The sequence below is a fragment of the Quercus robur genome, chromosome 5, assembly GCF_932294415.1.
Source record: "Quercus robur chromosome 5, dhQueRobu3.1, whole genome shotgun sequence".
NCBI lineage: Eukaryota > Viridiplantae > Streptophyta > Magnoliopsida > Fagales > Fagaceae > Quercus > Quercus robur.
This window is the reverse complement of record NC_065538.1, coordinates 55254731-55276918: the sequence shown is the minus strand read 5'-3', so window position 1 is coordinate 55276918 and position 22188 is coordinate 55254731. Positions and strand designations below refer to the sequence as shown.

Here is a 22188-nt window from a genome sequence, read left to right as displayed (position 1 = left end):
AAGATACAAGCATAATTGAAAATATAGTACCACAATTATTTTTTTTACAACTTTGCCACAACTGTTTTTTTCTTTCAACTTTGTCACAATTGTGATACGGTAAATTGTTAGTGATTGAAAACAAAATGGTGGATCGGTATGAAAACAATGGAAAACATACGGTCAATTGTTAGTGATTGAAAACAAAATAGTGGATCTATATAAAAACGATGGAAAACTGCTCATAGAGTATGTCATATCAATTTGTGGGGAAAAAAAAAGTTTGTGGCCTAAAAACATCTTAGAATATTTTGAAAAAAGGTAAGCCCAAATCCAAAGCAAGGAATTAAACTAGTAGTTGGGCCAAATCCATAAATTGCTGGAACTCTACTCTACCCGATTCTTTTCTTCATTCTGAAGAACTCAAAACTCACGATTAATATGTCATTTTGTCCAAAAAAAAAAAAAAAAAAACTCACGATTACAGGTAGATTCATCTGCGCAAAAATGGCCGAAACGACACCGTCACGCACAATCTCCCTCATCTCCATCCTCTTCCTCCTGCTCACCACCGCACCAAAACCCACCCATTCCTTGTCCTTCTCCTTCGTCCAGTACCGAACCGTCGTCTCGCTCTCCCACTCGCTCATGACGCGCGTGGCCAACCTCCGCGCCTCCAGGGGCGACGTCTCGGGCTCGCGCCGGGCCCATTTCATCGCCGAGAAGCTCGAGAGTGGGCTGAACTTCGGCTTCTTGGGTCTCACCTGGTCATTAGGCTGGGACTACCTCAAGAACTACGCGCGGAGGGATATAAACTACGCTGAGATGTACGGCGTCGTTTCGGACGTGAACGAGTTGCTTAAATCTGTGAGTGAGTTGACCCGGACGAACTCGGACGCCGAGAGAGCAACCTGGGCGGGGCGGAATTACCAAAATGTCCTCGGCGTCTCTACCTCGCTCTTTAAGAAGCTCGTCAAAGTGTTTGCTAAATCGGTACGGTTTCTCTCTCTCTCTCTCTCTCTCTCTATCTTTAGTTGTAATTTTAATTTGAAGTCGGTACAATTCATTTGGTACAGTTAGAAAGTTAGTTAAGGTAGTTATTGATAGTGTTTTTTTTTGGTGGTTGTGGGGTGTAGGGGACGTTGAGGGAAGCTCTGAAGGTGGCGGAGAGAGAGGTGGTGCAGGGAGGTTTACTGAAGGACTGTCTTGAATTGGGGAGCAATGACTTGAAAGGTTTGCTTCAAATTCTCAAAGACTTGGCTTCCTCCGCTAATGCTAATACTAACACGAATGCTAATGATTGGCGTGATCCATGACACACATTACTACACACAAAGGAAGACCAAGATTTTATTTGTAATCATCGTTTTAAAAAAAAAAATGTTATTTTGTAGAAAATAGAAAAATTTGGTAGTGTCATAATTCTAGAAATTTATATATTTTTTTCTTGTGTAGGAATTACATCAAGTTGTTAAGAGTAATTTATCACAAGCAATTTCTATACCATACTCTTTGTCATTGACGGAGCTGTTATTGGACTAGGGGGGGCAATGCCCCCTAATTGTTTTTTAAAAAAATATTACTATATTAATAAGTATTAACTTTAGCAATTTTGTTCAATAAAATTATACTTTGTCCCCCTTAATAATGCTATCAATTCTTTTGAAAGTAATGTTATAGTCACAAATATTTTTACTAGGGCTGTCCAGAGACCCGGCCAACCCGACCCACCCGTCGCTGCCGACCGAACCCGACCCGCCGCCGACCGATCCGACTTCTCCGGCGGTTGGCGATGGGTTTGTTTCTCCAAAACCCGAGTTTGGCAGGTTGGAGGTCGGTTTTCCCTCTCCAGAATCCGATCAAATCGACCCGACCGACCCATAAGATTTCCGGCGCTATTTGGTAGATCCGATGAGATCTAGACCATTTTCGTCAAGATCTCGGCGAGATTTCGCCGGATCTAGCCAAGATCTTGTCGAAAATAGCCTAGATTAGGCCGGATCTGGAGAAACCTCGAAGATTTTGGCCGTTTTCATGTGTTTATTTTCACCGTTTTCACACGGTTTTCGCCGTTTTCTGGATTTTCGACCCCGACCGACCCGCCCGCCGCCCGTTGATGGTTTGATCCGCCCGATCCGATTACTCCCGCGGTCGGCGGCGGGTGCATTTCTTTGTCACCCGATTTCGACGGGTCGGTTCCGGGTTGGTCACAAACCCGACCCGGACCGACCCATGGACAGCCCTAATTTTTACAATGTTTACACAAACTATTGAGGTAGCAAATTCTTATTGGTTCGTATACTTGCATAACTTTTTACTTATTAATAATTACTCACCACATTAGCAATTTGTAAAAATTTTGCAGTTTTAGCATTTTTCACATTTTTAAGGACATAAAAAATTAATAGATTAAATCTAAAGCAAAATATACAAGCCCAAAAAAATTAGCCCAATAACAAAAATCACCAATAATAAAACTAAAAAAGTTAAGCCCAATCAATCTATTTTACCCAAAACAAGCAACTTGGTCATTTAAAAAATTTTAAACAAAAATCCTTAGTAGTAAACTCAAAGACCGTAGCCACCACACACAGCTAGCAGCAAAATTGCCCCCCCTAACTCCAAGTCCTGACTCCGTCCCTGTCTTTGTTTGTAGTGAAACTCTTTTTGTATTTTGTTAATGATTTTTTTGAAAAGTAGATATTGGGTTAAAGTGTTTTTTTTTTTACTTGTTATGATTAATGTGGAAAATTCATAATTTTAAGTCTATTATATGTTTAGATATGTAGCAACTAGCAAGTATATCAAGTTTGTCAATTTCACCAAATGGAAATCTAATAAGTGGCTTAACTAAGAAAATGAATTTCATTTCCCAGGAAATGAGTGATAAACCCAAGTCATTTTAATTGGTTTCCCCTGTACTCTTAATTCTTGGCAAGATTCAAAGCGACTGGTTGAGATCATTGTAGAAAAGAGATCTTTAGCAATTTTGATCTCACTGTTGTCAAATTATTAATATTTACAGAGTTCAATGTGGGGAAATACCAAAAAGTGTGTTAGTTGAGCTATGAAGATCTTGTTAAACTATAGCTATAAATATGTTTGATATCGTTTACCAAAAAAAAAAAAAAAAAGTTTGATATCCAAAATAATAAATAAATAGTAGTTTTTCAATGTCAGAAATGACAAAGGACATTGTAAGAGTACTCTATATTTTACTACTGTTTGGCATAAAAAGTATGACTTTAGTGTTCTTATTCTATTTTTGGTTAATCACTAATTTGGTCCTCTAATTACTAGACAAAGGGAAATTTTTGTTAAGAATTTGTGTTCGAGAGAACAAATTTGAGATCAATGTCACCATTTCTTCATCACATGAAACATAATTTACCATGTTCTTAACCTCAATCTCTATATTAAACACGTAAAGTTGAACAAATCTTGAGCCAATCCTATGATGATTTTCACCATTTAATGAAAAACCCTTTCCATTATTTACACTGTTATAATTTTGCCACCCATAAACGTTAGTGCAAATATTGTATTATCTCGCTGAAGATTACGGTGGAAATGCACCAATAAAGGTCCATGGTAACTGAAAAATCTTCAAGAATTGCTAGTGCACATTCCAGCAAAGGTAAACTAGCTACACATTTCGAACATCACAATGAAAACTTTGGTTGTTGTTGAAGACTATCAAAGTTGTGAATCAGATCAGAAAGGAAGAAAAGGAACGAAGCAAAAAAAGAAAGAAGAGAAGAAATGAAGTCTGAGATAAAATGACAGCAGTGTAGTGTAGTTGTAGTATTGTAGTTTTAATGTAGACCTGTAGTTTAGTAATGTATTTAAGTAGGATGTGTTCACACGTGAGATAACTAGCTAACACTTGTGCTATAACTGATCCCGTGTAATTTGGGATATTTTGCTTTGCTCTGTTTTGGTATTTAGTCACAATTACTTGTACAGATTTTGATTTAGTTTGTAATATCAGTTCAGTTAATGAGAGTTCTAGCACTTTTCAATTCTCTGTCATTTTACAGTTGTGATGATCACCTTGACTTAACAGCCCTCTTCTCATGCCACATAATTGCCCCACAATTCTAATATGTTTGTGCTGGCTTGCAAAAATTCCATGGTTCATTGTCTAGAATAGACATTAAAAGTAAATATTTCATTTTTGTAGCTACAAATCTGTGCTAATCAACGTATAAGAAGTGAGACAGCATATTTGTTGAAAAGAAAGGGTCCGGATTAGGTCCAGTACTTCCAGTGCATTGGACCCAGTCGGATGGTGACATGTGTCCAAAAATGGACATGTGTCACAATCCCAATGAGTCTAGTGCTACCGGACACTGGACCCAAACCTCCCCCGAAAGAAAAGGGTAGGGAGCAAATATACCAAATAAGACTTGCATGCTCGTCTTCAAAGTCCTCTAGCAAAACATTCTTACCATTCTTGGAAAAACATTATAGGCCTTGAATATTCAAATTCCTGAGGCATTGCATCTTGTTCAATTTTATAAATCCACGTCCAAGAACTCTCTAACCCCATATTCTTTCATCAGCCAAACTTAGCTATATGTCAAGAAAGCAATGACAATAAAATTGAGGTCTCCTAGTACTTTACAGGGTGATCCATTAGAGAACTCCTCTATCTCTTTAGTGGCAATTTCTTGAAAATTTCTACATAAAGCATTTAACTTGCAAGAATATTTTTGGAAATAAGAGAAGCATAAAAATTTGTAAGCTTTGTTGCTGTCATATATTGAGTCAATAAGACAGATTTATATCTTATAAATATAACCTCAATATGTTATAGCTTATATTGGTTAAAGATTAGGTTGTATAAGAAGCATAAAAATTCATGCATCATATTTGTTACTGTCAAATATCGAGCCCTTAATAAGATAGATTGAGGTTATAACTATTAAATATAACTTCAATGTATTATAGCTTATTTTCTTTTGTTTTATTTCTACTTGATCATAAATTTGTTCTTGTTCCTTCCTTTCTTCCTCCTCCCTCTTTCCTCTTCCTCTTTTTACTTAATGCAGTGACCATTGATAAAAATCTGTGGATGTGGTCATAAAAATCTGTGGATCAGTCCATTTTCTTTTCTTTTTGTGTGGGGGTAGGGGGCTGTAACTAAGGAGTATTCTACCATATGTTTATTTTTTATTTTCTAGCACTGTCTATATGGTTTTTGTTTGCTTTTTTTTTTTTGTTCATCCAACAAGTATCTTCCTTGAACAATTATTAAAGTATTATCACCTAAGAATCACTAAATCCATTTTTCCTGCAATGGTAGCTGCACAATTCCATAGATGAACGCCGAGGTGGTTGCTTTTTAGGGGTGACGGATGGATTGATATTCAAATGATGACAAATGAAATTCAGATCCACCCTAGGAGCTCCACGCGAACACGTCAATGTTCCTCCTAAGAAACTCTATCAGCTCTTCCTTCTCCTTAGGAGGCAGTTGAGCTCCGACCTGAAAAAACCTTTCTGAATCATCATTTACCACAATCTTCTCTAAATTCTCACATTCTGCCCCTTCGGTTGTCTCCTCCACGAGTAACACCAAAGTCCTTGATTGCTATAAGCTCCTCTCAGTAGAGGCCGAGGACTCCACTCTTGGTTGATGCATTATTGCAGTGACCAAGCATTGCCTTGCCATGGATTGGCTCCTAACTAGCTTATCAATTCGGTTCCCAGACGGATATTTTACCTTTAAATGTAAAGTAGAGAAAACGGCTCCCAAGGCATGAAGCCAGGGTCTTGCTACAATGGCCGTGTAGGGAGAATAAGCATCCATTACAATGAAATCCACCTCCACCATCTCTGATCCTACTTATACGGGTAGTCGAATCTGGCCCGTTGGAATAACAACTTTCCTGTCGAAACTTACCAGAGGCGAATCATAAGCTGTTAAGTCCTCAAGTTTCAAGCCCAGTCCGTTGTACAAATCAGGGTACATAATCTCTACTCCACTTCCTTGATCCATCATCACCCTCTTAACATCATATCCCCCTATCCTGAGGGTGACCACCAGGGCATCATCATGTGACTGTACGGTTCCAATCTTGTCCTTCTCAGAGAAACTCATCGCTGGCTGGTTCTCCATTCTAGCCCTCTTCGGCTCAAGTCTAAAGTCCTTGGTAGGTGGCCAGGCTACAGACATCACTCTGGAAGGGTGAGAACTAGTTCTCCTCGGGGCCGTGAAGATGACATTGATGGTGCCCAAAGGGGCTCTGGAAAAAGCATTCCCCTGAAATCCTGATCTTGTCTGACCCCTTGGTCCATTGGGCTGATGTAGAAATTGTTTCAGCCTCCCCTCTCTAACCAGTTGCTCCAGATGACTCCTTAAAGTTCTACAATCTTCTATGGTGTGCCCTCGGTCTTGTTGGTATTGGCAATGAAGGTTTTGATTGTGCTTCATGGGGTCACCTCCCATCTTGTTTGGCCACTTAAAGAACGACTCATTCTTAATTTTCTCCAAGACTTGGTGTACTGGTTTTTGGAACACCGTGTTAACCATTTGAGTAGTGGTAGACTCCAATTGCCCAGTAAAGTCTCACCGAGGTCGATTATTGTTGTAGGGATCTGACCTGAAATCCCTCTTCTCTTGAGGGATAACCTTAGCCTTTCTTTTCCCTTGTTGTTGATCCTCTTCGACCCACTTATACTTATCAATTTGGTCCATGAGTTAACGTACACTGTTAGCGGGTTTCTCGGTCAAAGATTTCCTCAAGCCATGCTCGGCAGGTAGGTTGATCTTGAAGGTTCTTATGGCCACATCATCAAAGTTCCCATCTATTTCATTGAACATCTTCCACTACCTATCCAAGTACATTTTCAGGGTCTCCCGTTCTCGCATGGTCATAGACAAGAGGGAGTCCAAGGGTTGAGGAACTCTACTGCATATAATAAAGTGAGATCTAAACGCCCAGGCGAGTTCTTTAAAAGAATCAATAGAATCTGCTCCCAAGCCATCAAACCACCTCATGGCCACATGCCCCAAACTGGATGGGAACACTTTGCACATTAGGGCCTCATTCCTGGAGTGTACAACCATTCTCTGGTTGAAGTGGCTCACGTGCTCCACAGGATCTGTTCGACCATTGTACGTGGTGAACGTTGGCTGAGTGAATCGTTGAGGAAGTCTCCTTCCCTCGATTCTACGCATGAAAGGTGATCTGAAAATTTGATTTAACACCTTGCTTATAGCGTCATTTTCCAGGCCTTTGAAAGATAGGCTCCCGTTCCTATGCCCATTGTGGTAGTCCTCTTCACACGAGAAAGATTCACTGGGGGGTCCTTGACCTGGGTCTATAACTACCATCTTCGTTATCGCCAGAAGAGAAATCAGAATTGGAGGGAGTTCGCCTTCGCCGTTCGTGGCACAACTTCCTTTTCAGATGATCAATCTCCAATTGCATGGCTTTAGTATTCTCCTCATGAGAAAGGTGGCTCCCGCTTTGAGACTAGCTCCTACTAGTATGGGTGGTATGCACACTGACCTCCCGATCCCTTCTCTGCTCAAGATTAACAAAATGATATTGAAGTTAGGACCCCATAGATTCCTCCCGATTCAGACCTGAACCTACCATAATTGAACATTGAACTCACCACAAGACTAGAATTTCCCACAGACAACACCAATTATAAGGTCTAAGTTTGAGTCCTAAGCCCAAAAGTTAAAAGGATCTAGGCCCAAAGAGCCCAATACAATGAATTTGTAGAGAATGTGTTGGAAAACTAGGTTTTAATGAGTTGGGTAGCAATTATAATGGATCCAAGTGACAAAAAAGTAAAAATGGATTAGTTGTATCTAATGAAAATTGTCCTTGGCACTGTCCAAAGAGATCAGTTCCTGTATATAATTCTTGAAATTGATTACAAGTGCAGTTCTTATTGCTACAGTGTTTTTTTCTTAATTCTTCGATCCCTTTTCTTCGGGGTCTTCTTTCTATTTTATACTATCTTCTTCCTCTTATCTTTACCCTCCACGTGTAGGTTAGATTGCTGGTGTTGATCCTTGTCCCATCAACACTTTCCTGAAATCTTCGAGGAGTAGCTGTAAGGCAGAAAATCACTGTTCAGGTATCACTTCATCATTAATGTGGCCAGAAAGTTAGCTACAAAGCATTTAATGTGGTGGTAGCAGTTTTCTCTTAGATATTTTATAGCTCTTATGCCTCCATGACGTGCGTTCTTATCCACTTTCTATCCTCTGCCTTGCTTAGCCGAGGAAGCATCCATCCTCGAACCATCCTCTCTAACTATCATGACAAGATCCTTTCCTTTATTTATTAACACCGTCCTTCATAACCACATTTACCTATCCTCGGGCTACTAGGCATTCTCGGACTGGGTCCCCAGCCCAATATATGCTATTGGGCCCATTAACCTTACAGATACTATTAATTTTCTAATTTTTTTTTCTACAAAGCCATAGTTGTCAATAGGGGTGTTTACCAAACCGCATAAACTGCACTAAAACTGCCCGCAAAATAGCACAATTGCACCGCACCGCAAGTAATAGTGCACCGCACTGCACCACACCGCATGGTGCAGTGCAGTTTGCGATTTTATAATAACAAAACCGCACAAACCGCACCGCACCGCACTCTCTCTATATATTAATATATTTAATTATTTTTAATATTAAATAAATTATTAATAGTTTAATAATCTTAGTTTTCAAAAAAAAAAGAAAAGAAATTTGATAACCATAGCAAGTGTTGATTAAGAAAACCAGCCCAAAATAAAGAAAAATTAACTCAATTGTTTAAACCTTGGATCAAAATAAAGGAAAAAAAATTAGTTTTGGGCTGGGTAGAAAAAGTCCAAAATTTGAAATATATACCAATTTCAAATCATTCAAATCGCATTTTATACACTGCACCACATATGTGTCCGCAAAAATGAGGTGCGGTGCGGTTATGGTTTTGGCTAAACTTTAAACCGTACCGCACCATACCGCACCGCACATGTAACCGCAAAAATAAGGTGTGGTGTAGTTATGGTTTTAGTTAAACCGCACCGCAAAGTGCGGTGCTAAAAATGACCTAAAACCGCACCGCACCGCACCGTGAACACCCCTAGTTGTCAAATTTCAAAGGCGAAAAGTGTGTTCCAACTTAGGAACTCAATAATACAATCTTTTGTACTACAACTTTGTTACAATTCTTATTTAGCATTTGGTAACAGTGAAGGTTCAAGGATTTTTTTTGAAGGTCATTAAGAAACTTAAATTAAACAAAATTTAATAAAAATAGAACTTGAATATATCGAGTTATTAACAAAAAAAAAAAAAAAAGTTGGCTGTTTACTACTACTCACAAATACTTACTCTTTACTCTTAGAGTCGAAGATACATGCAATCAGGGTGTGCAAAAATTATTTTTAAGGATAAATTAAACTAGGAAAAATAGTTGTGCCATCCTAGTACGGCAAGTGGTGGAAAAATAGCTGTGAGTTCATGTGAAAGTAACAAACAGTTAGTCATAGTCTGCCATAGAAGATTATTGTAAAAAAAAGCTGCAGTAAAAATTTTAATCCTATAATAACTTGTTTAAGATACAAGCATAATTGAAAATATAGTACCACAGTTATTTTTTTACAACTTTACCACGATTGTTTTTTGCTTTCAACTTTGTCACAATTGTGATACTGTAAATTTTTAGTAATGGAAAAATAAAATGGTGGATCTGTATGAAAATAATGGAAAACTGCTCATAGAGTATGACGTATCAGAATTATGACAAAGTCGTAGGTAAAATAAAAAAAAGTTTGTGGTCTAAAAACATCTTGGAAAATTTTGAAAAAAGGTGAGCCCAAATCCAAAGCAAGGAATTAAACTAGTAGTTGGGCCAATCCACAACATACGGGGCCCATAAATTGCTGGAACTCTACTCTACCCAAATTCTTCATTCTGAAGAACTCAAAACTCACGATTACAGGTAGATTCATCTGCGCAAAAATGGCCGAAACGACACCGTCACGCACAATCTCCCTCATCTCCATCCTCTTCCTCCTGCTCACCACCGCACCAGAACCCACCCATTCCTTGTCCTTCTCCTTCGCCCAGTACCGAACCGTCGTCTCGCTCTCCCACTCGCTCATGACGCGCGTGGCCAACCTCCGCGCCTCCAGGGGCGACGTCTCGGGCTCGCGCCGGGCCCATCTCATCGCCGAGAAGCTCGAGAGTGGGCTGAGCCTCGGCTTCTTCGGGCTCACCTGGTCTTTAGGCTGGGACTACCTCAAGAACTACGCGTGGAGGGATCTAAACTACGCTGAGATGTACGGCGTCGTTTCGGACGTGAACGAGTTGCTTAAATCTGTAAGTGAGTTGACCCGGGCGAACTCGGACGCCGAGAGAGCAACCTGGGCGGGGCGGAATTACCAAAATGTCCTCGGCGTCGCTACCTCGCTCTTTAAAAAGCTCCTCAAAGTGTTTGCTAAATCGGTGCGGTTTCTCTCTCTCTCTTTTTTTAAGTTGTAATTTTAATTTGAAGTCTGTACAATTCATTTGGTACAGTTAGAAAGTTAGTTAAGATAGTTATTGATAGTGTGGTTGTGGGGTGTAGGGGACGTTGAGGGAAGCTCTGAAGGTGGCGGAGAGAGAGGTGGTGCAGGGAGGTTTACTGAAGGACTGTCTTGAATTGGGGAGCAATGACTTGAAAGGTTTGCTTCAAATTCTCAAAGACTTGGCTTCCTCCGCTAATGCTAATACTAACACTAATGCTAATGATTGGCGTGATCTATGACACACACTACTACACACAAAGGAAGACCAATATTTTGTTTGTTTGTAATCATCATTTAAAAAAAAATGTTATTTTGTAGAAAATAGAACAATTTGGTAGTGTCATAATTCTAGAAATTTATATATTTTTTCTTATGTAGGAATTACATCAAGTTGTTAAAGAGTAATTTATCACAAGCAATTTGTATACCATACTCTTTGTTTGTAGTGAAACTCTTTTTGTATTTTGTTAATGATTTTTTTGAAAAGTAGATATTGGGTTAAAGTGTTCTTTTACTTGTTGTGATTAATGTGGAAAATTAGATATGTAGCAACTAGCAAGTATATCAAGTTTGTCAATTTCACCAAATGGAAATCTAATAATAAGTGGCTTAACTAAGAAAATGTAGTTCATTTCCCAGGAAATGAGTGATAAACCCAAGTCATTTTAATTGGTTTCCTCTGTACTCTTAATTCTTGTCAAGATTCAAAGCGACTAGTTGAGATCATTGTAGAAAATAGATCTTTAGCAATTTTGATCTCACTGTTGTCAAATTATTAATATGTACAGAGTTTAATGTAGGGAAATACCAAAAAGTGTTAGTTGAGCTATGAAGATCTTGTTAAACTATAGTTATAAATATGTTTGATATTCAAAATAGTAGTTTTTCAATGTCAGAAATGACAAAGGACATTGTAAGAGTACTCTATATTTTACTAATGTTAGGCATAAAAAGTATGACTTTAGTGTTCTTATTCTATTTTTGGTTAATCACTAATTTGGTCCTCTAAATTACTAGACAAAGGGCAATATTTGTTAAGAATTTGTGTTTGAGAGAGCAAATTTGAGATCAATGTCACCATTTCTTCATCACATGAAACATAATTTATCATGTTCTTAATCTCATTCTCTGTATTAAACACGTAAAGTTGAACAAATCTTGAGCCAATCCTATGATAATTTTCACCATTTAACGAAATACCCTTTCCATTATTTACACTATTATTAATTTTGACACCCATAAATGATAGCGCAAATATTGTATTATCTCGCTGAAGAATTTTATGGTGGAAATGCACCAATGAAGGTCCATGGTAACTGAAAAATCTTCAAGAATTGCTGGTGCACATTTCAGCAAAGGTAAAATAGCTACACCTTTTGAACATCACGATGAAAACTTTGGTTGTGACGATCACCTTGACCTAACAGCCCTCTTCTCATGCCACATAATTGCCCCACAATTCTAATATGTTTGTGCTGGCTTGCAAAAATTCCATGGTTCATTGTCTAGAATAGACATTAAAAGTAAACATTTCATTTTTGTAGCTATAAATCTGTGCTAATCAACGTATAAGAGGTGAGACAACATATTTGTTGAAAAGAAAGGGTCCGGATTAGGTCCAATGCATTGAACCCGGTCAGATGGTGACATGTGTCCAAAAATGGACACGTGTCACAATCCCAGTGGGTCCAGTGCCATTGGACACTGGACCCAAACCTCCTCTGAAAGGAAAAGGGTAGAGAACAAATATACCAAATAAGACTCACATGCTCGTCTTCAAAGTCCTCTAGCAAAACATTCTTACCATTCTTGGAAAAACATTAAAGGCCTTGAGTATTCAAATCCATGAGGCATTGCATCTTGTTCAATTTTATAAATCCACGTCCAAGAACTCTCTACCCCCATATTCTTTCATCTGCCAAACTTAACTATACGTCAAGAAAGCAATGATAATAAAATTGAGGTCTCCTAGTACTTCCAAACTCGTCACCCTATCTCTCTCTTATGGAATTGGCGTCGTATAGACCTGAAATTTTTTAGTGGCAAGAATGATAGCAGGAACCAACTCATGATTCAGGACATTTCGATCAGAAACTAAATAGTGCACTTCTCTATTCAATGACACAGACCCGTTACATGCCAAGGACTCCTTGTATTTCTTCTGCAATTTTTTTTTTTTTTTCAGAACTCTGATTTAAGACTATAATCCTTAATTTCAAACTCCATAGAGTTGTCACTATTTATAAAAGGTACAACTCTCAACACCTTATATTCAGTGACCGAATGCAATTTAAGGATGGCCAAATTAAGTTGAAGGGATTTGGGCAACACAGAGAGAATAGGGATGGTGCATATTGATGTTTAGTTACAAGTTTTGCTGATTAGATTTTAAAATTATTGGGATGGCATGCCAAGTGTTTAATTTTTGCTAAGGTGGCATTGTTGTCCACAATTAACTTGTATTTCAAATGTGGCTAAAAGTGGACATTGCCCACTTACAAGTTTGGAGTCAATTATGTAAGATGTTATACACATTTGTAACCAAACAATATCATTAAACACTTGACATGCCATCCCAACAATTTTAAAATCTAGTGAGCAAAACTTCTAAGTTATAACCAAGCAATATCATTAACATCCATCATCCTCTTCACCTCTTTGTAAGTTGTGAAAGGTAGATTTAAAATGTGGATCCTTCAAAGCACAACGCAAAGCAAGACTATAAATTAAGCAGTACTTTTTTTTTTTTTGACTGAAGAAGGTAGAATTAAGCAGTACTTGAACATCGGATTCCCAAGCATGCGATCAAATCCCATTTTTTAAAAATCTCAAATTACCTGAGCCACCTCTTTCTCTCAAAGCCATCCTCTCCCAAAACACCTCACTTCAGCATTGTTTCACAAACCCTTAGATGGGTTTCTTTACGGTGAGGGCCTCAAGGTCCAGGAAGTCATGGATGGAATCTACTGAGAAGAGGCCTTTTAATCTCTACAATAAGCCAAAGATTACTATAAAGTTTTGCGTTAGGTGGTCTTTGTTTTGAATTGATGGCTTTTTTAAAGGAATGGGTGCGATGAGGCAGAGCAGACCAGATCCTGTTCTGCCTAGATTGTACACATTTGCGTTGTGGAAAAAGAAATAAAACTTGTACACTTCATTTTTCTTAAAATTTGGTATAGCTTCAGAAGAAAAAGAAAAACAAAACAAATATGGTATAGCTTCAGAAGACTCTATGAGAGTTTACATGGCATCTTGATAGGTAGGGATCTCAAGTGACATAGTTGCCTACTTTGGTACAACTCCCCCTAAGTATGGTTTCAACCTTTGTCCATTAACTTTCAAAATCTTACCATCCTTAGGGTCAACTACTACAGCTCTATGATTAAACACTTCCCTTACAATGAAAGGGGGCATCCCACCTAGTCTTTAGCTTACCTAGAAATTTATGAAGTCTTGAATCATTAAGAAGGACTTGCTGATTTTTCTCAAATGTTTTCCACACAATGCTTTTACCATGAAATATTTTCATCATTTTTTATAATTGCCAGTTCTCACATAGGCCTCTTTTCTAAGCTCCTCTAACTCATTCAATTGGATTTTCCTAAAATTTTCAGCCCCTTGCGTATCAAAGTTAAAGGCTTTTTTTTTTTTTTTGATAAGACAAAGTTAAAGGCTTTAATAGCCCAATAAGCATTATTTTCCTAAGTTTAAGGATCGTATTTTTATGTATTGACATATTTGAGATGAAAACAAACTTTTTATGTAATTGAGTCTAGGTTTAAGTTTATCATAATGTTGCTTACAAGTGTTATTAATGAAGACTTAAGACTACTCAAGAAATTTCTCAAGAAAAGCTAAATCTGTAAGTCTCAATACTTGGCTCGATACCTGTTGATCTATCGAGAGTTAATGAATCTTGATACCAAGCTCGACACCTCTTGATCTATTGAGTTTCGAGAAACTGAAGGTTTAGTTTTGTTTTCGGCCCATCATGACTTGACTTTCTAGGAATTTATGCAATAGGGTTCTAGAGCATATAAAAAACATATTCTACAACCGTCATCATAGATAGGCTTGTTCAGGATCCGACTGATGCCAATGAAACTGGCTGGCGCTGAACTAATTCGATGGCTTCCAAGCCCACTGTAGGTGTCCGGCATGGTGGTTGGCGGCAATCTAAGCAAACCAAAGACATTTGGTGCGGCGAGCGGTGGCTATTTTGCACCCCGACAAGAAAATGCACTGCACCGGCACACACACACACACACAATTATTGTATCAATGTATAAAATTTTATATTTTTATGTTTCAGTAGATTAAAGAAAACCCAAAGAAGACATGAAAACAAATGCAAGGAAAAAGAAGAAGAAAACGACGCTGGTGGGTTAAGGACAATGATAGGTTTTCTTTATATATATATGGCACTAAAACGACGTTGTTTTAGGACTTGATATTAAATTTTAATATCAGCTCCAAAATGATGTAGTTTTATCAACAAATTATATATATATATATATAGACGTTTTTTTTTGCCTTTTAATTTAAAACCCTAGGTTTATGTGCTCGATGCCACGTTTCTTGGAGTTTCACCCTCTACTCTCTCCTCTTTGCCACAATAACCTCAAGAGTTTCTAGTAATGGTTCTGAGTTCAGATGCTCTTCCTTGCAAATGCAATGCTTTCTACCAGGTTTGTTTATGTAATTTATTTTCAATGGTTTTGTTTGATCTTTTATGGGTTTGGTTTAGTTTTTTTATTTAGGTTTTTGTGATTTGAAATGGGGTATGTTTGAGAGAAATATTGTGAATTTGTTTTCTTTTGATTTTTTTGGGAATATTTGGGTTTTTTTTTTTTTTAATGAGTATGATGTGGTTTGGGGTTGTTAATTGCATTGTGTTTGGTTTCTGAGAAAATAAGGAATTCATTGACCTAACCACACCAAACCAATATTTTGCACCGCACCTTGTGTAGATTAGTTCCCACCCCTCCACAGGTGAGGTGCGGTTAGGGATGAGGGAAAACTGCCCTTGTAGGTGTGGTGCAAAAAAGCCCCCTAAGACTGGCCACACCGCACCGTGTATAGCCCTAATCATAGAGACAAAGAGACACATGCATAACATAAATTTTTGTGACATTTGTATGCCTAGGGGTTTGTGTCAAGCTACTTTCGTTTGATCTAAGCATGGATTGAAGAACTCTGTAAAGTTACAACAATCAAAAAGGTTGTTGTGGTGTTAGTCATAGATAAGAGATTCTTGCAAAGGAGAAATCCTCTACAATATCAAATCCAATTGGGAATTGAAGCTAATACTAATATAGATTAGTAGGTTCTACTGTAGGTAGGTACTTCAAGATAGGCCTGTAGGGTAAGATTTCTTGTGCTTGTATTCTCTTTTTCTTGTTAATGGATATTCGGGAGTGGTGACCTAAAATTCACCCGGTAGGGTTTTGCCTGCGAGGTTTTCCCTATCGTAAGAACATTGTCGTATCATACTTATTTTCTGCTACACTCTAATTTGGTTTGGTGATTTGCTTATGCCTTAATTTGATTTGCATGTAATTTGACTAATTAATTAATTTGGGTAATTGGATTAATTAATTGGAATTAATCTATAACCCAACACTAAAGGTCCCTTATAGGTTGTTCAGTAAGTCTATAATGCATCAACTAGCTTTAGAGACCGATTTTTAGTATTTGGATTAACCATTTGCTCTAAAATTTTCTTAATCTTTCTATTGGCAAGCTCAACTTGCCCACAAGTTTGAGGGTGGTACAGGGTGGAAAATTGGTGCACCACTCCAAACTTTTTCAACAATGCCTAGAAATGGTAGTTACAAAAATGGCTACCATTATTACTAATTATATCCTTTGGCATTCTAAATAGCGAGAGAGAGAATGTGTTCTCTCAAAACTTTCAAGACTATTTTATGGTCATTAACCTTAAATGCTATGACCTCAACCCATCTAGAATCCTAGATACATAATCTACCACCAAAAGAATATATAGAATTCCAAAAGATTGTAGACAAGGTCTCATGAAATCTCTATTATTCAACAAATCAAAATATCTTCTCTCTCTCTCTTATTTTTAACTCTTCTTCTTATTATTAATTTTCCAACTTAGTGTCACATTTTCTCCGACCTTTCCCCTTCCCTTTTGCATTTTTATCTCCCCACTACTATTTATGTTAGAGAAATGATATATCAACAATATTTTCACAATATTTTTACAACAAATCCTAAGTAGCAGGTTGTTACTGGTTGTTATTGTTGGGGCAAAAAAGTAATCTTAGTGTTAGGTTCAAATTTGAACCAATAACAACTAACCACCTATCATTTGTTGTGAAAATGTTGTGGACGTAGTATATCTCTATACATTAATATTACTCTTCTTCTGTCCATTATCTTCTTTTATTTTGGTTCATCTTATTCTCATTATTTTACTATAAATTTGTCACTCTCACCTCTCATTCTATTCATAGTTTTCCCACACAAAAAAGTTATTTCTTTCTCCCTCAATTTTTTTTTTTCATTTTTTGGGGGATTTTTTATTTATTTATTTTCCTTGCATCCTTACTTTAGGTTGATGAATTTTTGTGTTCTTTAGAACTTTACTTTGGGTTGATGCGATTTAATTTTGGGTTTTAATTTGTTATATTTTTTGTTATTTTTTATTGATAAAATTTATTCTATTGCCTTATAAAGATAGTGTATAAGAATATAATGTTATTCTATTATATAGCATGACTTAGATAGTTTAGTGTTTATAGCTATATGTTTTATTTTTACTCTTTTTCTTCTCATTTTATTTTATTCAACATTTAAATTCAGCCATATTCTCCATATCATTAAATTATTTATATTTTTTATCATTTTTTTTATTTCAAAAAATTAAACATATAATATTTTACTCAAATTTAGATAAATAAAAATTTTCTCATAAAGTGTCCTCATGAAACGTTACAATACATCAAAAGAAAAATGAAATACAAAACACAAGCTAATTTAGAAACACTAATTTATTTTTATAAAAAATGAATTAATGAGAATATTAAACCAAAGATAACATAAACTGTGGGGCCAAAGAATTTGTGACCCTGGCCCACTTTACATTAGGGCCCAAGGCCCGAGCCGAGGAGAGGAATTGCCGAGGACACACAATGAAAGTCCAAGTAGTTTTGAGACATAGCCGAGGATGATTCTGTCCTCGGCATCCCCAAGGCATTCCTAAAAGAAATGACAAAAACGGCATAAGAACAGTTTTGGGAAGAGCCGAACACATCCGCATTGATAGATAAAGGAGCCCTGGACAGTATGGCGACAAAGGACAAAAGAAAGGCTGCCATTACTGCCATTAAATACTCTGCGCCAGACAGAGCAATGCTTTTCAGCTTTTACAACCACCCCCAACCACTCTAGGTATGGGCTGATGGGACAAGTATCAGCCCTGGAAAGTTGAACCTACACGTGGACGTTGGAAGGGGAGTGAAAGCTAATATAAAAGGAAAAATAAGCAGTCCAGAAAGGGGGCTGAGAAAAAAGGCCAAGAACCAGAGCCTCCCAGACCGTATTGAGGAGAAAGACTCCTCGAGCTAACATGGTGTACTTTTGTATGAACACCATGATTAACCACCGTTCGGTGACCAAGGTCTAGCCTTTCAAACCCACGCTCTACAAATTATATTATTTGGGCCTTTTTACGTGCGAACCCAATATCATTTTGTGGTCGTTACAAATTGAGTCCTTACAATTGGCGCCGTTTGTGGGGAAGGCTTGTGCGTTGGCACTCCATCACTTCTAGCGGACCGTTATTGAGTCCTAATATAAAGTCCCATTAGGGGCTACGCTTCGAAGAGTCAGTAGTGCGGACGGTTCTAGGGGCTACCAACCTCAGATCAACGTCCCGCACCTTGGCCGAGGGGCTAACCCCCCCCCCCCCCAAACTACTTAAGGAAAATATCTAAGTTTTGGACAGAACCAAGGTATTGTATGGTCCTCGGACTCAAACCTATGGGGAAACCAATTACTTAAAAAGCTAAGTTTTGGACAGAACCAAGGTATTGCGTGGTCCTTGGACTCAAACCTATGGGGAAACCAACTACTTAATGAAAATATCTAAGTTTTGGACAGAACCAAGGTATTGCATGGTCCTTGGACTCAAACCTATGGGGAAACCAACAACTTAAAAAGTTAAGTTTTGGACAGAACCAAGGTATTGTATGGTCCTCGGACTCAAACCTATAGGGAAACCAACTACTTAAAAAGCTAAGTTTTGGACAGATCCAAGGTATTGCATGGTCTTCGGACTCAAACCTATGGGGAAACCAACTACTTAAAAAGCCAGGTTTTGGACAGAGTCAAGGTATTGTATGGTCCTCGGACTCAAACCTATGGGGAAACCAACTACTTAAAAAGCGAAGTTTGGACAGATCCATGGTATTGCATGGTCCTCGGACTCAAACTTATGGGGAAACCAACTACTTAAAAAGCTAAGTTTTGGATAGAACCAAGGTATTGTATGGTCCTCGGACTCAAACCTATGGGGAAACCAACTACTTAAAAAGCTAAGTTTTGGACAGAACCAAGGTATTGCATGGTCCTCGGATTCAAACCTATGGGGAAACCAACTACTTAAAAAGCTAAGTTTTGGACAGAACTAAGGTATTGCATGGTCCTCGGACTCAAACCTATGGGGAAACCAACTACTTAATGAAAATATCTAAGTTTTGGACAGAACCAAGGTATTACATGGTCCTTGGACTCAAACTTATAGGGAAACCAATTACTTAAAAAGCTAAGTTTTGGACAGAACCAAGGTATTGTATGGTCCTCGAAATCAAACCTATGGGGAAACCAACCACTTAAGGAGAATTCTAGATTGCTCAGACTTACGGGAAGATTATTTACTGAAAGTCGGATTAAGTCCTAGACGGAATGAAGATCCCGACCTGTCCTCAGATCCTCAGTTCTAAGGGAACGGATGCAAACGAGTGTTTAAGTTCGATATGGTCGTACTTCGGTCCTCGGACCGGATGCCAAAAATGGCTAAGGCTATGAAGGTTATTAGGAAGGTGGCAAAGCACCCTAGTACATGGCGACCCGTATGAGCAGTTCATTTTTGGGTTACCCATCCTCGGATGATGACCTCCTACACAGTACCAAGCATTCAACTGTCATCTCGACTAGTCTTGGGTATGTAACCTTTTTCAGGTCGGCATTGTTGTGCCGGATAGTTTCAATAAGCTCAGAATAATATCTTTTTCTTAACAAGGGTTTCGGCCCTAAGTATGGTTCAGAATAAAAAAAAAAAAAAATTCATCGTATAATAGCACATCCATTCACAGCATAACTATTGCAGAAAAGAAAGAATACATAGAATAAAATAATGTCAACTTTCATTAATATAAAGAAGTAGTACAGCGTACAATGAGGGGCTTAAACAAGCCTATACAGGAAGCTAATTACAGAAGCAAAAATAAAAAGATACAAGGAAACGACAAATCTTTCTAAACTCTACTCCAGTAGCGATTATGTATAAGAGGGTGACCCCCTTTGATGGAAGAGGGGAAGAAGAGGAAGAAGTAAAAACACCAGGATGGATCCGGTGATGGAAGAGGCAGAAGAAGAAGAAGTAGAAACACCAAGATGTCCCTCGTGATGGAAGAGAAGAAGAAGCGGAGGTAAAAGAAGGCACCAGAGGAGGAGGAGAGGAGGAAGCAAGGATGCCTAATCCCCGCATCAGCTCTGACTCCTAACACGCTGGTGCCATATTAGTAGCGCTCGAGAGAGAGCGGATGGTACCGACGATGAGAAATCCCATTGCTGTCACACTGAAAATCTGGTGCGACCAGTATCTGCTTCGGATTTTGGCTGAAGGAAGAGGAGGCTTCTCCCTCGCCTTGCGAAAGGGGAGAGCTGTCTTGAGTCTCCGTCTCCCTTGCCCTGACCGCGCCATCTTGAGTCTCGGGGAGACCTAGTGCTTCTGGAGAGGGTGTGATCCCTTCACCTCCATTTTTGCCTCAAACATATCACTCACTAAGGCCTGAATTGCACTAGTGATGAAAACTTTGAACGCAGCTGGAGGTTTAGGAATTTGAAAAGACTGAGGGGTTTGTACGTAAAAGAAGTAACCTCTTGCCTTGCTTCTTATACGGAAGGCAAGTCTGGTGGCATTTAATATGTACAGATTTCCAAGAGAAGCTACAAACGGGATAATTCCCACTCAACTTCCAACGCCGTCTACAACCGTTGGATGGACGTTGCCTCGTAAAAGGAACTTATTAAAAGTGCGCCTTGTACATTGAAACGGCAGAGGCGCGGCGTGAGTAAAATTAAAGGAATGTCTTATGACCGGGAGCGTTTCCCAGATAAGTGAAAAGACATCGATATTAATGAAGGACAAAGCTGGGCAAGCCATGATATAGGCCCGACATTACCAAAACCCTCCTCCCCGACCAAGAGGTCGGGCAGCAGGATTTTGAGGGGCTATTGTGGGGCCAAAGAATTTGTGACCCTGGCCCACTTTACATTAGGGCCCAAGGCCCAAGCCGAGGACACGCAATGAAAGTCCAAGTAGCTTTGAGACATAGCCGAGGATGATTCTGTCCTTGGCATCCCCAAGGCATTTCTAAAAGAAATGACAAAAACGGCACAGGAACAGTTTTGGGAAGAGCTGAACACATCCGCATTGATAGATAAAGGAGCCCTGGACAGTATGGCGACAAAGGACAAAAGAAAGGCTACCATTACTGCCATTAAATACTCTGTGCCAGATAGAGCAATGCTTTTTAGCTTTTACAACCACCCCCCAACCACTCTGGGTATGGGCTGATGGGACAAGTATCAGCCCTGGAAAGTTGAACCTACACGTGGACGTTGGAAGGGGAGTGAAAGCTAATATAAAAGGAAAAATAAGCAGTCCAGAAAGGGGGCTGGGAAAAAAGGCCAAGAACCAGAGCCTCCCAGATTGTATCGAGGAGAAAGACTCCTCGAGCAAACATGGTGTACTTTTGTATGAACACCATGATTAACCACCGTTCGGTGACCAAGGCCTAACCTTTCAAACTCACGCTCTACAAATTATATTGTTTGGGCCTTTTTACGTGCGAACCCAATATCATTTTGTGGTCGTTACAAATTGAGTCCTTACATAAACAAACTAATAGTTAAGGATATACTAACTTAAGGGCAGTAGAACTGAATGAAAAAAAAAAAAAAAAAAAAACTTTACAATGCATTATAATCATCATCAAATTTGGGAAAATAATAGGTTGCCAATAGAGAGAATCTTTAAAAAAAAAATGACAATTAATTTTTATCCTATAGTTTTTTAGAAATTTATTCATTTAAGGTGAAATAAAAACTCCATTATTTAACAATCAAAATATCACATCTCTCTTATTTTTAACTCTTTTTTTTACTATTAATTTCTTAAATTATTGTTTCACTTTCTCTAACATTCCTCCCTCCCGTTTACCTTTTCATCACCCCCTATTGTCTACCTTAATATCACTATTCCTTTATTCATTTATCATATTTTATTTTGGATGATCTTATTCTCATCCTCTTACTATGAATTTGTCATTCTCTCTCCTAATTCCACACAAAAATGTTATTTTTCCATTTTTCTCTCTCCTTTTCTAAATTTGCTTTAGGATGATGAATTTTTATGTTCTT

General features: G+C 38.3%; 1 protein-coding gene across 3 annotated transcripts; it reads left to right on the top strand.

Moving 5' to 3' along the window:
* The first annotated feature begins 420 nt into the window (after positions 1–420).
* Positions 421–11022, top strand: LOC126726352 (uncharacterized). 3 transcript variants are annotated; one of them, XM_050431579.1, is made up of 3 exons: positions 421–890; positions 10369–10450; positions 10572–11022. In XM_050431579.1, the coding sequence occupies exons 1-3, from the start codon at positions 421–423 to the stop codon at positions 10749–10751; spliced, it is 732 nt and encodes a 243-aa protein (XP_050287536.1). In that variant the 3' UTR covers positions 10752–11022. The 3 variants fall into 3 exon arrangements, with proteins under 3 accessions (XP_050287536.1, XP_050287535.1, XP_050287537.1); XM_050431578.1 differs by lacking the exons at positions 10369–10450; positions 10572–11022 and adding an exon at positions 1116–2748 and having other exon boundaries at positions 421–972; XM_050431580.1 differs by lacking the exon at positions 421–890 and having other exon boundaries at positions 9897–10450.
* Positions 11023–22188: the final 11166 nt, after the last annotated feature.